At 37.1% G+C, this 17469-nt stretch overlaps 1 protein-coding gene across 2 annotated transcripts; it reads left to right on the top strand.

The window, feature by feature from the left end:
- Window positions 1-973: 973 nt before the first annotated feature.
- lancl1 (LanC antibiotic synthetase component C-like 1 (bacterial)) lies at window positions 974-14970 on the top strand. Of its 2 annotated transcripts, XM_058779297.1 has the most exons (11): window positions 975-1113; window positions 1917-2016; window positions 2190-2307; window positions 6448-6655; window positions 7791-7938; window positions 8862-9008; window positions 9576-9758; window positions 11325-11501; window positions 12859-12931; window positions 13220-13298; window positions 13385-14970. In XM_058779297.1, the coding sequence occupies exons 2-10, from the start codon at window positions 1930-1932 to the stop codon at window positions 13294-13296; spliced, it is 1218 nt and encodes a 405-aa protein (XP_058635280.1). In that variant the 5' UTR covers window positions 975-1113; window positions 1917-1929; the 3' UTR covers window positions 13297-13298; window positions 13385-14970. The 2 variants fall into 2 exon arrangements, with proteins under 2 accessions (XP_058635288.1, XP_058635280.1); XM_058779305.1 differs by lacking the exons at window positions 12859-12931; window positions 13220-13298; window positions 13385-14970 and adding an exon at window positions 11604-12851 and having other exon boundaries at window positions 974-1113.
- The last annotated feature ends 2499 nt before the right edge of the window (window positions 14971-17469 follow it).

Below are 17469 nucleotides of genomic sequence, written 5' to 3'. Positions count from 1 at the left end.
TATTCTAGGAAATGAAAAGGTAGACAAAATAGCTAAGTAAGCATTGCAAAAAGAGACTATAGATACAGTTATCAGTCTTTCAAGATCAGAAGGAAAGAGTATTGTATGGGGGAATATAATTAAAGAATAGCAGCAGAGGTGGGATCAAGAACTAAAAGGAAAACATACATGCATTAAAAAAAGAGTTGGCACAGTGGAAAGTAAAGGGAAAAGCAGGAGAAGAGACGATTTTAACCAGATTAAGAATAGGACACGGTATGTTGAATACACTTCATATGATAGGGAAACACCTAAAAGGACTTTGTGATCAGTGCCAAACACCTGAGAATGCAAAACATTTACATTTAGACATTTAGCAAACGCTTTTATCCAAAGAATAAATACTTAAAAATACATGAATACATGAAAAATAAATATACATGAAATTCAAAGGGTGATCATGGTAAAAGGATTAACAGGACATGCACTGTAAAAAGTGATAAGTTGACTTAACTTAAAAAAATTGAGGAAGCCCGTTGCCTTAAAACTTTTTTTAATTATATAATAATTAAAAAAAGAAGTTAATTGAATTGGCAAGTTCACTTAACTTTTTTCTTTTAATTAGTATGTACTTAATCATTTTAAGGCAACGGGTTTCCTCAATTTCTTTAAGTTAAGTCAACTTTCACTTTTTACAGTGTGGACTAAAGAACATACAGGACTGCAGTAGGAGCAGACAAGGAATGAAATGTATATATTAATTCTTTCATTTAATATATATTTATGAAATATATATATATATATATCCATTTCACCAAAAATGTCACTTACACCCTTCTGGTTCTCAATTTATGCAATTATTTATTTATTTATTATTGACTAAAACAGGACTAATAACAGAATATGAAAGACAAGATGCTGTACGTGGGAAGTAACTAGCTCCAGGAGATGGCGGTAATGCAACACCAAGGATGCAAGCTGCAGTTCAAACCTGAAGAAGAAGAAGAAGAAGAAAAATAAGTAGTAGTAAACCGCCTCAACGCTAGATGGCTGTAGTCACAGTGAGCGAGTCTTTCACAAACAGACCGTCCTGCGATCAGACTAAAAGAATTCAACAGCGCAGCACTAACAGCGGTATGTTCATTGTTATAAATAAACGTTGTTTATTAAGTTATTTAGCGAGACTGTGTTTGATTATAAACCCGTACTGCTTATTTATGAGCTATATATTTGTATTCTGTGCTTTTGTTACAAGTAACGTTAGCCTCTTATCGCGTGACAGTGCAGAAAAGGGCTTGTGTTTTTCGACCCTAGTTTAATTTCCCAAAACATTATTCACAAATAAATTGTTTCCCGATTTATAAAACAGCTAATTAAGTAAAGATGGAGTAGTCACCAAACTCGTGTGTAACGGGATATTGGGCCTGTGCGTATTCATGCGAAAGGCCCTAATCGTGTTATTGTGTTTCAAAACATAATGGGCTTTATAAAAAAAAAAAACGTCCTAATGCGTCTATAATGCAACAGAAATGTTCAGTTCGAACTACTAAAGGCACCTATGACCTGCAAAAAATATGAAGTTCAAAGGAACGTATGATGCTTGGCCTCAAATATTCGACCCCAATGTACTTACGATGCCCAAAATGTTCAATTCACATGCTCCAATGATTCCCTAAACGATAGATTCGAAAATTCGAAGGCTTCTATCTTGATGAAACGTTCGAAATGAAGATTCAAATGTTGTTCTAATTTCCCGAAATGTTAGGACGCGCCTGTGATGTTCCAAACGTGTTTTCTTATTATATTGTGATTATGCCTATTATTGCTTAAATAATGTACAAAGTAAAAATACATACGTTTTAAACCCAACCAGTGTGTAGTGCATCTATTCTCTGCCGTTTTTATAATCTCTTTTTGTGTTATGCACTTCATTTCAGGTCACTCCAAAAAATGTCTGAACCACGAGCTTTTAAGAATCCCTATCCAGATTATACTGGGCCTGGATGTGCACAAGACCTGTTTGACATGCAGGGAAATGTGAGTGATTCCAAAACATTCATTTACACATACTGTTATTCTTAGAAATATTTGGAGTACCATAGCATATGAATATAATAAGCGTTCATTACCTTCACTGAATTACGTTAATATGTGCTTTGAAATTTATACTTGTATTCATATCTTATTTATGAATTTTTTGCTCCGTGCAGTTGACCCAGCATTTTGCCAGCTGTATAAGCAGCAAGATCAGTGAGCTTCTGGCGATCATGGAGAATGGACTGAAGAACGCTGACCCCAGAGACTGTACTGGCTACACTGGCTGGGCAGGTGAGAATACGCAAATAGGTGCATTAAAACCAGGGCTCAATTTGTGCCGGGACAAGCCAGAACCGGATGCGGATCCTCCTCCTCACGCGCCAATGAAAGACGTTTGTGCTGACTTATATGTGCATATATTTAATGAAAAATCTTCTATTATGAGCACTTTTGCCACACATCTACATTTGAAATGACGAACCTGAGCACGCAAAAGACGCGACATGACCGAATGCGATGCACATGCGTTTTCTTTCTCAACTCTTAACATTTATTTAAGACAGAACGACTGTGCTTTCGAAAATACTTGCCAGGATGGCCATTTTTACGACTGTGAATGCGTGAGTATCGAATGGCTTAAAAATAAAAGAAGTGCAAATTAATGATGCCATTACCCGATTAGACAAGTGAAATTTCTGTCAACTGTCCTGAAGCACAAGTGAACGTCTTGGAACAGCGTGCAGCAGCTCTTGTAGTGCAGACGAGATGCGCCGATGTGAAGCCACGTACAGCTGAATTAGGGCTGCACAATTAATCGAATACGATTGCCATGCGCATTTTGTCAGTAATGCCAGTTCTGTAATCGGCAGTGAATCTCCATCACGTGCTTTAAGATGGAGCAGCATTTACTACACAGACCCGTAGTTCACTGACAAGTTACGCAAAAAAAAAAAGCAGACAATATTATTGCACGATTATGAAATCGTTTGCAATAATGACAGTTGTTTGCGTAGGTTCTTGGTGAACTACGGCTCTGTGTAGTAAATGCTGCTCAATCCGAAAGCATGTGAAAATACCACCTTTAATAACATGTTTTTACATCAAATTCACTTCATAACATCAGTCGAGTGTTTGAAATAAATCCTTCTGTGAGATGATGTGGCTTCTTACTCAGAATAAGACACACAACATATTTCATAGTATTCTAAGAAGTGATAAAGGCATTGCATTATAAATATACTTAATTATTATAAAAATTATAATAAGAACTCCGATAAACCATATATTGTCATAGTCGTGTGTTTATTAGTCACATTGAATCAATGAAAGCAGTTGCGTCTTCTGTTTATTCAGCTAGCGCTGTAGGGTTTTCCTGGATTTGTTCTGTGGGGCGTATTTGGAGTTTCCGCAAGAGAGCGCCCTTCAGATGAAGATTTACTGCTGATCACAGAACCATGCTTCGATGAAAGATACGCATGACGATCTCAGCATCTGCGTAATCGCGATTTAATTTCAATTTATCGTGCAGCCCTAAACTGAATCACTCACGCTGTTTTCAAATGACTGATTTAATCATAGTTCGTTTGGATTTATTTACTCATCTAACCTACATTGTATTGAATGAATGTTTGCAGGAATTTTCCTCATTATAAACTTGAAAGCTGTGGGAATGAGTAAAACTATATGCGATATACACACAATCTCCCACCGAAATTCAGGAACTGATTAAATATAACTATATTATATAGAGATTTGAGAAATAAAATTCCATTACTTTTCCAGGCCTGGAAATTGCCGTTTTAAAATTTCATGGCTTTTCCAGGTTTTTCATGACTGTACGAACCCTAATAAAAGCAACTGTTGCACGCTGTTAATCACTTAAGCTGGTCCACCAATGTGAATGCTCCGTTACCTCTCCTTCCTCTAATCACATGCTGGATCCGTTACCCTACTTTGTTCTGGGACCTCGCAGTTTATAAATTAAGCAAATTTTCCACAAGTTGGTATGATTCTCTATGGTCTTCATGAAAAGTCTATAACATACTTTGGTTACAATTTCTCATTGGTAGTGTAACACAACACCCTTTTTACCTTGTCAAAAACAGCTCTGTTCACAGTAACCTGTTTTCTTGCCTGTCACTTTAAATGCTAATGACCTACTGCTCACCCTTCCCCTGTCTTCCATGGGGTGAGCAGCAGTTCTCTGAGACTGTAAACTTTAGCCGTATTCGTACACGAATGATTCACGTGAACATAAACACGTTTAGGTAGATCAGGGGGTGCATTCCCTTCAAAAACAAAAGTAATCCTCTGCATCTTCAGCGGCTCAGATGTCGGGTGTAAATGACGACTGCTATGTACAGTCTTAAGTCTTCTACACACTGCACGATTTTAACAATCCTATAAGATCGTTACAAATCACACTGTGTGACATGGATCTAATAAACTTGCATACGACATGTATGCAGGCTGTACGATGATGACACCTAGTGACTCGTAGGCTACGACGCAAGTCATTAGCGCTGGTCATTTACTCCCCGCACCTACAATCCCTGCTGGTACAGAGACTCGAACCCGCAATGTTTGGGTTACAAGTCCGACTCCCTAACCATTAGGCGATGAAAGAAAGTCGTACAGGTTTGGAACGACATGAGTAAATGATGACAGAATTTTCATTTTTGAGTGAACTATCCTGTTAAGGGATGCACAGTATTTATTATTATTATTAGGGCCCAAGCCCAAAGGGGTGACGGGCCCTATTATTCTTCTAAGGATTATTATTATTAGGGCCCAAGCCACTAAGGCGCAAGCCACTATTGATCCCCTAAGGATAATTCTTTATTTTTTCTCTCGACTATCTGGGGGGGTTTGGGGGTCCTTAACGTGCTCATAAACTCTTGAAAATTAGCACACACTGGAATCTGCGGCCATTAGGACACCGCTGAGGCTGGGACCCGGGCGTGGCACAGGGGCTCTACGGCGCCCCCTGGAACACAGTCAGAAATATTGCTGCATATCTTATACATACTTGCACGTATGAAACTCGGTACACACATAGAACTCTTTGAGCCGAACAACTTTCGCACTGCATGTCATAGGCTCCGCCCCAACAGGAAGTTGGCTATTCAGGGCTGTGGAAAAAGCGCACGCTCTGGAATTTGATATATTTCTCCAAGGGTTTCCAACCGTTTGCCACCAATTTATTAAAGTAACCGTTTACTTTAATAAATTATTAAAGTAACCGTTTAAAAGATAAAGGTAATTTTCTTTTATCTTTAAAGTGCATTATCTAAACACTTCAAAACTTTGAATGAAGAACTAGTCATTCTAAGGAAACATGCTTAGTTTCATGAATTTATAATGTTCTAAAGGGATTTTGGATATCTTGAATGGTGTTGCCATGGTGATTTATTAAAGTAACAGTATACAAGATATCAATAATTTTCTTAAATCTTTAAAGTGCGTTATTGAAACACTTAAACTTTTAATACATGAACAAGTCATTCTAAGGAAACATGCTTAGTTTCATAAATGTATCACGCTCAAGGGCCAACAAAAAATTAAAACCATCACACATCTTAGCTGATAGATGTAGATTGTAATACCAAGGTTCACAGGACATTAAATTTTAACCCTAACCTTGTTTAGCTCATTCTTAATGTATCCGAATGAAAAATAATGCATAGAATCAGTTATGTACTTTACTGTCAGTATATTTTTACATCATTATTTTAGAAATGCTTATAGAACATTAAAATGTTTTTTGTTTTTTTGTTTTTTTTAATGTTATAGATCATAAAAAGTGTTGCTAACAAAGGTCTCTTTTGTTAGCATTAGTTAATACATTAATTAACATGAACTAACAATGAACAATATACAGTAGTCAACATTTGAAGTGGATCAAAACCTTTCATCAAAGTTGTCCTAAAACCAAAACAATACCCATTCTTGCCTTAGGACAACTTTTTTTTGATCCACTACAAATGTTGACTACCATATTTTTAGAGCATTTTATTAATGTTACTTAAAAGTATTAATGTTGGTTAATTCACAGTATGTTAACAGATACAACTTTAAATGTTATTTAATTAACTTGATGCTATACTCTGATTAAAAAGTGTTCTTTAAATTTATTTTTTTTTTGAGCAGTGTATATTGTTCGGTGTGTATGTATGTGTCTGTGTCTTGATCTTATAGTGTAACTCTTTCATTGCTGTAACCCTTAAATTCAGACTGCCGGAGGGTTACTGTAAATGCATGTGCCCGCTGGGCACTGTTTTCCTGATGCCACTGGGGTGGCTTTTGCACTGATGGCTTGGGCCCGTCAACGCTGCTTGCAGCTTTAATTATGTTTATACTACTTATGTTCATGGTTGTATGTCATAAAACTAATTGGCCCACATTGCTAAGACCCTCCTCCCTCAACTGCAGGCATTGCCCTGCTCTACCTGCATCTCCACAGCATCTATGGAGACTCCTCTTTGCTCCACAAGGCTCTGGACTATGTCAGCCGCAGTCTGAGGAGTTTAACCCAGGGCTGGGTGACCTTCCTGTGTGGGGATGCAGGGCCGCTGGCTGTTGCTGCGGTGGTCTATCATCGACTCCAGAAACCTCATGAGGCTGAGGAGTGTGTGAACAGGTCTGATATACAAATATACATATACACACACACACACAAACACTTGCCCTTGTCTTCATCACTGACCCATGTAAACTTGATAAACATGAGAAATTGATTATTTCAATAAAATAGGAGAGTTAAAGGGATAGTTCACCCAAAAATGAAAAGTCTGTCATTAATTACTCGCCCTCATGTGGTTCCAAACCTGTGAGACCTCCGTTCATCTTCAGAACACAAATTAAGCAATATAATTTCCACGATCACGGTCCAGAAATGTAGTAAGGACATCATTAAAATAATCCATGTGACATCAGGGGTTCAACCATAATTTTAAAAAGCTAAGAGATTATTTTGTGCACAAAGAAAATAAAAACAATGACTTTATTCAACCATTTGTCTCCTCCACGTCACCCTATCGCCATTTTGGAGAGTATCCACTGAATGTTAACAACGTATGCTGTTTGACACAGAACAGCATACATTGTTTACGTATGTGATGCTCTCCAAAATGGTTCCAGGGTGACGTGGAGGAGATGAGTTGATGAATAAAGTAGTTTCTTTGCACGCACAAAGTATTCTCGTAGCTTCGAACCCCTGATGTCACATGGACTATTTTACCGATGTCCTTGCTATGTTTCTGGACCTTGATCATGGCAATACTATGCTGTCTATGGGAGGGTAAGAGAGCTCTCAGAATTCATCAAAAATATCTTAATTTGTGTTCCAAAGATGAACGGAGGTCTTACAGGTTTGGAACGACATGAGGGTGAGTAATTAATTAAATTATTTATTTTTGGGTGTACTATCCCTTTAAATATCATTTTAATTCTGTCCAAAAAGAGAGCTTATGAAAGGAGCAACTATTAAAAATTTTTGTTGTCGGCTGTCCACATTGAATCCAATTTCCTCTGGATTGCTGGCTTGTTTAGTACTTGTTTAGAACTACTTTAATAAAATTGCGCTGGAATTCTCCCAAGAGCTGGTGTTCATTAAAAATCTCATACTAAAACCCCAGGATGAGGGTGAAATGTGGAAGACTTCTTGGTCCATAGGGCAGCGCAGCACTTTCTGTTTCCTGTTTCTCTTTCTCTGTCTTGACAGGGTTTCATTCCCATGGGATCTTATTGTGATCTATTTGCTCGAATGTTTCCAGGCTGTTGCATTTTCACCAGTCTGTAGTGCTGGGAAACGGCAGGCTTCCTGATGAACTGCTCTATGGCAGAGTGGGCTACCTTTACTCCCTTGTCTTCATTAACCAGCAATTTCAGCAGGAGAAGATCCCCATACAATACATTCAACAGGTCAGTCACCATTCATTTGTCCTCAGACCTGACCAAAAGCACATGACCTCATATTTTAACACAGGATACATGACTAGAATGAGTTATGTATGATAAAGACAATATGTTGTAATTAACATGATCAAAATCTACCCTTTTATTAGATCAATAAATGCCCCAGGTCTTGAAAAAATTTAAATGTGATATTGTTTCATTAAAATGTAATATATTTCTCATTCTCTAAAATTGCTTCTGTCATCTGCTGATGTAACCAAGAACATGCAGACAGTGAAAAATATATCCAAAATATGTTGTTTATATACAAAAAAAAAGATAATATTGTAGTCTAACTTTCATAATCCAATGAAAATGTATAAAACCAAGCCCTAAATTATTTTATTGTTACAAATGTGTGTTTTTAGTGATTTTCTAACAAAATGTAGAAAGCAGGCCAGATGACTAGTATACACCAGTGGTTTTCAATCCTGTTCCTCGGGACCCACTGCTCTGCACATTTTGCATGTCTCCCTTATTGGACACACTCATTTGAGTTCATGGAGCCCTTTTCTAATGAGCTGATGATCTGAATCAGGTGTGTAAATTAGGGAGACACGCAAAATGTGCAGAGCTGTGGGTCCCCAGGAACAAGTTTGAAAACCACTGGTATACACCATCCAAAGTTTGTTTTGATAGAAACAATATTTGTTTATATATTTTGAAACGTGCAATTGACGGTTACCCTATAAACTGCTGGCAGTCTTTAAATATTGGCCAATTAACAAGCCTCAATATATAAATTAGTCTAATAATAATTTTAATATATAAAGCTTTATATATATATATAATATATATTACATATTTAGAAATATGTCCCTCTATGGAAGTTAAATGCATTGGGAAAGCACATGTTTTCGGTACTTGACCAGATCATGCATTTATTTCAGATCTGTGATGCAGTGCTGGCTTCAGGACAGAACCTGTCTCTGAGGAACAAGATCCAGGAACAAACCCCTCTCATGTATGAGTGGTATCAGGAGGAGTATGTGGGTGCCGCTCATGGCCTGTCAGGGATCTACTACTACCTGATGCAGGTGAACTCAATCACTCATGATACCTTATAGACTGAGGAAGCAACAAACCACTTTGGTCTAAGTAATTTAAAGGGGTCATATGATGCTATTTTAAAGATCATTATTTGGTGTAATGGAATATGTTGACATGCTTTAATGTTCAAAAAATTTTTTAAATACTGTACATTATTGTAGTTCCTCAATGCCCAGCCTCTCTCAAACTATCATTTTCGACAAAGCCCCTCCTTCCGACAAGCGCAGTCTGCTCTGATTGGCCAACTGACCCAGTGCATTGTGTTTGGCCGAACACCATAAGCACGTGTCGGAAATGTAACGCCCCTTACCCCTTTTCTTTTCTTTTTTTTTTTTTTAGAAATAGCCTTTGTGCACAGCCAGCCTTGTACTCTCCTAGGTTCACGAAACTGTCGTCCATAAAATGCGTTGCACAAATTTGAACATTTGGGTTGTGCTGTTCTGTTATACGTGCTGATCTTATACATGCACAAACAGCTATATAACACACTAAAGAAAAGGAAAACAAGAAATTGCATCATATGACTCCTTTAAACAAATTATGTCTCCCTATAGCCTGGCTTTGTGGTTGGCGAGGAGAGGGTTTACCATCTAGTCAAACCCAGTGTGAACTACGTGTGTCAGCTGAAGTTTCCATCAGGCAATTACCCACCGTGTGTTGGAGATTCTCGGGATCTTTTGGTGCACTGGTGTCACGGCACTCCTGGAGTTATCTACATGTTGATACAGGCTTTTAAGGTACAAATCTCCATGTCAGCTCATAATACATCTTTGTCCTCTGAATTTTTACATGAATTATCACTCTTAAAAAGTACTGGTCTGTTTATAGATGGAGATATTCTACGTCTCCGATTCAATGTTATTTTAGAATTGAGACAAGCTAAAATAAAATGCTTATTTTTTTTATTTTTTTTTAATCGCAGTTTATTTCACAGCTTCAGCTGTATTTTTATAGTTTTTAGGTTTAGTTAACTATAGTAACTCTTCTCTGAATCAAAACAAAGAGTGTAGTAATCTCCTTACTACAAATAGTAAGGAGATATTTTAATTATTTATTAATAAGCTACTGTTTTCTGAGACCGTGTCGCAAAGATGAAGTTGATCCCGAGTCGCCATGTCCTCACTGATTGCGGCTTTATTTGCATATTTTTGGATTTTATAATGAAAGAGTTTTTGTTTTTCAATTTTGATCATTCAAAAATAATGCAAAGCTTTCTATAGATATATTTATCATGTTTGTGAGGCAAGTATTTGCGGAGTTTCAGTTCATTTTTGTGAAGCGCTCCTGTTCAAGACCGAGGTGGCAGAAAGTGCATCCTGTTTGGAGCTTGAGAGGTCCTGCAAAGAAGAATGGGAGAAACTGCCCAAAAATAGATGTGCCAAGCTTGTAGCAAAGATTTGCAAAGATTTCAAACAAACTTATTTCGTGTTGTCATTATATGGGGTATTGTTTATAGAATTGAGGAAAATAATGAATTTAATCAATTTTGAAATAAGTCTGTAACAAAATGTGGAAAAAGTGAAGCGACGTGAATACCTTCTGGATGCACTATACCTTTATGAGCAAAAAGGATGGCATATTTTAAGTTGTTTCCAATGCAAGCGATAGCACTGGTGCCTCCATGTAAAGTGTGCTTTAGCTCCTCTCTGCACAAACGATTGGATATGCGTCTAACAGCACACATTTATCTAGGTTAAACGTTTAAACTATCATTGTGATATGCTTGACCTGTTTTATATATATAGATTTTATTTTAGGCAAGTCGTGATGATTAGAGAAGGCTAAGTTGATCAAACATAGGCTATGATCAACTCGCTGTCTGCCGCTGGCTGCTTGGTCGTTACTTTAAAAACAAAAATATATATTTAACGAACATCTTGAAGCATCTTGCAGACATTGCCACAGTTCTTCTGGATTCAGTCTGTCTCAGTTTGTTGTTGTTTTTCACGTCATTCCAGACAGACTGAATGTTGAGATCAGATCTCTTGAGTGGAGTACTGGCTGTTGTCAGACTCCTTGTGCAAACAAAAATCTCACTGGATTATTACAATTAATGGCAAAATGAATGTTTGGGAATGTAAACTGATAGAAATAACTGACTTAAAACCATTTTTTTAGCTGGTGAAAAAAATACTAGTGTTCTAATCATTTTGATCGCCACAGTAAATTATTTATTTTCTGGACCAGCATAAACTCTAGTTTTTAGCTCTTGGTATTACAGTGCCATCAAGTGTGAGCAAACAACATTACACACGAGCAGACATGCAGAAGCCTCAAAAAAAAACATAACATTTCCTCTCCAGGTGTTTGGTGTGAAGCAGTATCTGGAGGATGCGCTGCATTGTGGGGAGGTGATCTGGCAGAGGGGTCTGTTGAAGAAGGGCTACGGACTCTGTCATGGAGCTGCTGGAAACGCTTACGGCTTCCTGGCCCTTTACAAGATCACCCGGGATCCCAAACACCTCTTCAGAGCCTGCATGGTGAGTCTGATCCCTCTCAACCTTACAGTATACACCGATCAGGCATAACATTATGACCACCTTCCTAATATTGTGTTGGTCGCCCTTTTGCTGCCAAAACAGCCCTGACCTGTCGAGGCATGGACTCCACTAGACCCCTGAAGGTGTGCTGTGGTATCTGGCACCAAGATGTTAGCAGCAGATCCTTTAAGTCCTGTAAGTTGAGAAGTGAGGCCTCCATGGATCGGACTTGTTTGTTCAGCACATCCCACAGATGCTTGATTGGATTGAGATCTAGGGAATTATGATGCCAAGTCAACACCTCAAGCTCATTGTTGTGCTCCTCAAACCATTTTTGCTTTGTGGTATGGCGCATTATCCTGCTGAAAGAGGCCACAGCCACCAGGGAATATGGTTTCCATGAAAGGGTGTACATGGTCTGCAACAATGCTTAGGTAGGTAGTACGTGTCAAAGTAACATCCACATGGATGACAAGACCCAAGGTTTCCCAGCAGAACATTGCCCAAAGCATCACACTGCCTCCGCTGGCTTGCCTTCTTCCCATAATGCATCTTGGTGCCATGTGTTCCCCAGGTAAGTGACGTACACGCACACAGCCATCCACATAATATAAAAGAAAACGTGATTCATCAGACCAGGCCATCTTCTTCCAATGACAGCTTCACCTTCTTTCTTCTGACCACTGCAGACCGGGAACATCCCACAAGAGCTGCAGTTTTGGATATGCTCTGACCCAGTCGTCTAGCCATCACAATTTGGCCCTTGTCAAACTTGCTCAAGTCCTTACGCTTGCCCATTTTTCCTGCTTCTAATGCATCAACTTTGAGGACAAAATGTTCACTTGCTGCCTAATATATCCCACCCACTAACAGGTGCCGTGATTGAGATAATCAGTGTTCACTTCACTTCACCTGTCAGTGCTCATAATGTTATGCCTGATCGGTGTATGTTGTTATGTAGATGGATCATCATGCAAAAAAAAAAAAAAATAGTTGTTTTTTATGGTCATTTATTTATTTTTAAAGGAACAGTAGCAATAAATGGTCTTGAAATACTCATTAATGAAATACATTGTTTTTGATTCAGGAGACCTTGACTAACATTATAAGTTGACTCCAGGAAAAACTGCAATGATTAAAATCCCTTTTAAAGAGTAAATCCCTATATGAAGCAAGGTGTTTATCCACATGAGAAGACTTTCTAACCACTTCAGATGACTTTGTCTCTGGGTTAATTTATGCATATTCTGTGCGACGCATGAAGGCTGTTATAAATCATTGTGCTGTCAGGAGGGACCTGTCATTGCCTGTTGTGTGTACAGAGGTATGATGGGATTTGATGTCTTCTCTTCTGCAGTTTGCAGACTGGTGCATGAATTATGGAAAGCATGGTTGCCGGACTCCAGATACACCATTCTCACTGTTTGAAGGTAGAGTAAACATTACACATACATATCTACACTACCCTTCAAAAGTTTCGGGTCGGTAAGATTTTTTTAAATGTCCATGCAAGAAGTCTCTTATGCTTTCATAGGCTGCATTTGTTTCAAAAATACAGTAAAACCACTAATATTTTGAAATATTATACAATTTTAAATAACTCATTCTAAAATGCTGATTTGCTGCTCAAGAAACATTTCTCATTATCTAGATCGATAGGTTTGACTCTTGAATAATAATTAAATACGTCCCTGTTCATATCATATTTTCTCATGAAGGGATGGCAGGCACAATTTATTTCCTGGCTGACTTGCTGCAACCAACTAGAGCCAAGTTCCCTGCTTTTGAGGTGTAAAGGTAAATATACGTCTGCTTTTGAATGTTTAACTGTATATACATTATTTAATTAAAACCCTTGTTAAAGTCAAAGTTTCTCATTCCAGACTGTTCCAGATGACTGAGCTTCTTTTGCTTGAGCTTCCTCGAGCTGGAAGAATGCGTCCTCTGATGGTGGAATAGTCTGCATGCCCCGGATCTGTCACAATTCACGCTAAGTCTTATGAGAGGTTCTGTACATGTGGAGAAAAGTATGCGGGAAAGGTTATTTTCACATTAATGGACGGTGGATGGGAATCTAGGCTGTATAGATGAGTGTTGCTTTGGAGCTATAAGGGGAAGCTGATTTAAATAGTTCAGTATGCTTTTGTTTGTGCATTTTTGGTGTCACGTGTTTGTTAGTATTATTTTAATTAATATGACTCATTGAAAATGACCTGTTTTGATGTGTTTGTGAGGATATATTCTGATATGATAGCAAGGTAAAGTTTAAAGGATTAGTTCACTTTCAGAATAAAAAAAAAATCCTCATCATTTGCTCACCCTCATGTCAAAGATGTCCATGTCTGTCTTTCTTCGGTTGAAAAGAGATTTATTTTTTTGAGGAAAACATTCCAGGATTTTTCTCCATATAATGATTTCTATGGTGCTCAATGGATTGAAGGTTAAAATTGCAGCTTCAAAGGGCTCTAAATGATCCCAGCCGACAAAAATAATTCTTATCAAGCGAAACAATCGATCAAAAGAAAAAAAAAATTCATATACTTTTTCAACCACAGTTACTCCTCTTGCTCTAGCTCTGCTTGCAGGTGTGCGTCTTTGCGCATTACGTAATCACGTTTGAAAGGTGAATGGTGTACTGTGTACTTCGGTTAAAAAAAGGCAGGATAGGATGAAAAACTCCTCACTTTCTACTCATGAGACTACTCATTTTCTCCTCCAGCTTCAATATCATCTGACATCGTTGTTTTACCTTTTTTGTAAAGGGCATTTGACTTTTTGCAGGTTTGCTTTGTAAACACTGGGCCGGTACTTTTGTCTGCGTCACGTCACGCATGCGTGATTACATAAATGCATTAGGTCGAGCTATTACAAGGTGAGTAATTGTGGTTTAAAAAGTATATAAATTTCTTTTGTTTTTAAAAAATGGCCGATCGTTTCACTGGATAAGACCCTTATTTCTAGAGCCCTTTGAAGCTGCTTTGAAACTGTTATTTTAACCTTCAATCCATTAAGCACAATAGAAGTCCATTATATGGAGAAAAATCCTGGAATGTTTTCCTCAGAAAAACTTAATTTCTTTTCGACTGAAAAAAGAAAGACATGAAGATTTTGGATGACATGGGTGTGAGTAAATTGTCAGTGACTTTATTCTGGAAGTGAACTAATCCTTTTAACATCTTTTTGAACACAAATGACAGCTTTAAGGTAACATTACAAATGCAGTGTTGATATGATTTCTGTAATGTTAATGCTTTGCTTTCTGTATTAGTAATGTATTTTTCCCTTTTTTATCTCTTGATAATACTAGTAGCTATATCAGAGGATGTGCTGCGAACATGATTTTTTTTAGGTGTGTTCCACCACCTAAAGAAAATCATGTATGTTTTAGCATTTTCATTTGCCTTTTTCATCATAATTTGTACATTTTCATCTGCTCAGCAATAAAAAGTAAGGAAAACAGGATTTTATATCTGAAAGGTGGTCTGTTTACATTCTCATATCACATTAACAATATCAAGTCTTCTGGAGGTGACTACCACAACTTTCTTCCACTAGATGGAGCTATAAAACTGATTTAATATGATTTAGTACATGTCTTTGATCTTTTCATTTAGCTGTACTTTCTGTAGCTGAGCCTTATATTATTTCAAACTGCTGAATGAAAGGACATCACGGACCAAAATGTAGACTATAGCACAATTCAGTTCTCAATCCAGAGGTCTTTTGTGTATTGAATAAACATTGGGACTTTTTTTGTGGGTTTGCAAATTGTAAGCAATTCAATCCGTGTGTAGCAACTTAACTACTTTTTCAATGTTCCAGCAGTCTAATCTCAAAAGGACTTGATTCTGGAAAACAATTAACTAATGAAGGAAATGAAGAAATGAGTCGAATGCAATGCTTTGTTTTTCAAAATAGTAAGAGTAAAGCATCCAATTTTTTGAAGTTCAATGATACATTTGTCTGGATATTTGTATTTTGTAGTTTTATTTGACAGTTAATAACCTAGCATTTAAAATTTTGGAATCGGCTTTTTTTTTTTTCTTTTTCTTTTTATGAAAAAAAAGTTATTTTTATTTAAAGATTTGTTAAATTGATCAAAAGAGACTGTAAAAACATTTCAATTGTTACAACAACAACAAAAATCGATTTGAAATATATGCTTTCTTTATAATTCAAATATATGAATCCTTTTTTTAAAAAAATGAATGTTTCTCTTCTGCTTTCTGAAGGATTATGTGACACTGACGACTGGAGTAATGGCTGCTGAAACTGTACCTTTGCTATCACAGGAATAAATGCAATTTTAAAATAGAAAACTTATTTTAAATTGCAGTAATATTTCACAATAATCAATGTTTTATTGTATGTTTAATCAAATAAATGCAGCCTTGGTGAGCTTAAGAGACCTTTTTCAAAAGCATTAAAACAAGTTACTGAGCCCAAACTTTGAACAGTAGTGTATGACAAGCAAAAACCCCTCAACACATTCAAAGAGAGTATTTCTAAGCCCCTTTCTATACTTTTATCGATTCTAAGTCACACTTGTCACTGACATCACAAATAAATTTAAAAAAAAGTCAAAGAGGAAATAAAAATGAAAAACTGCTTACAAATGGGGCATCCCACCAGAGTGATGGAGAATTGCCTCATTTGTTTGAATTTATTCAAGGATTGCTTTACCTTTTATTTTCCACAATTTTAATGCACAATGTTAAGCATTTGTTTTTAAACTTTGTTTTTGTTTCTGCTTGTTAGAACTTCGTCAGAGAACTTAATCATTAGCATTTGTTATGCGACTCAAGCTTAATAAATCAAAAAGGGGATAATTTCATTTTAATGTTAATTGTTCAGTTATATTTTTAATTTGTAATGAAAAGTAGCCTTGGATTTAAAAAATGCGAATTAGAAGCATTTTCACTAGTGCTCTCTGTCTTTTGGAGTCCACTATATGTTTCACATACAAAGGTGAGTGAGTTAAGGAGTCATTTACTCTCACTTGAATCCAAATAAGGCTCATACTTTCTAAAGGGCTGATGGACAATGCTTGGCCCATACGACGGCTTTTTTTAAATGCTGGTCCGAGGTCAGTCCCACTGTGTGTGGAGTGTAATTGCACCAGCAGTCTCAGATATCTGAGGAACTGATCCCACGTCAGAAGAGAGCAGTGTAACCGGAGAAGCCGCTTTACGATCTGGAGTTTACTCGCTTGGTTGGACGTGGGGGTGTAAAGGGCTAAGACGTGTCAACCACCCTTGAGGTGCTACCAACCCTCTCAGAGAAACTCTAGAGAAACTCTACACCTCCTAAAAGAACGACTAAATATAGAGCTCATCTGCCCAGGGGCGAGGTCTTCAGCTCCATGACTTCTGCAGCATTCAGAGGGAAGAGTCAATGTCTCAGGGCAGGACTGGAATGTCTCTGCATTGGCTGCTAGCTTGTAGTAACACATCTAATTGACTCAAGGACAGATACACGGCATGGAAATACAAAACATACTGCAATATTATGATGTGGTGCAGATTGCAAAAATTATAGTGATGGTTGTTCAAAATTTTGAGGTCATTAAGATTTTTGTTACATTTTTTTTATTAACACTTTTATTCAGGAACAACACAGTAAAATGATCAAAAGTGACGGTAAAGACTTGTTACAAAAAGTTATATTTCAAATTAATGCTGTTCTTTGAAATGTTATTTTTCAAAGAATCCTGAAGAAGAAGAAAAATCATGGTTTCCACAAAAATATTAAATAGCACAACTTGTTTTAACAATTTAGAATTAGAAGAAATGTTTCTTGAGCAGCAAATCAGCATATTAGAATGATTTCTGAAGAATCATGTGACACTGAAGACTGGAGTAATGATGCTGAAAATGCAGCTTTACCATCACAGAAATAAATTACATTTATAAATTATTCAAATACAAAACAGTTGCTTTAAATTCTAATAATATTTCACAATGTTACT

Source organism: Onychostoma macrolepis, chromosome 01 (genome assembly GCF_012432095.1).
Source record: "Onychostoma macrolepis isolate SWU-2019 chromosome 01, ASM1243209v1, whole genome shotgun sequence".
In the NCBI taxonomy this organism is placed as follows: domain Eukaryota; kingdom Metazoa; phylum Chordata; class Actinopteri; order Cypriniformes; family Cyprinidae; genus Onychostoma; species Onychostoma macrolepis.
This window is presented reverse-complemented; position numbering and strand designations above follow the sequence as displayed.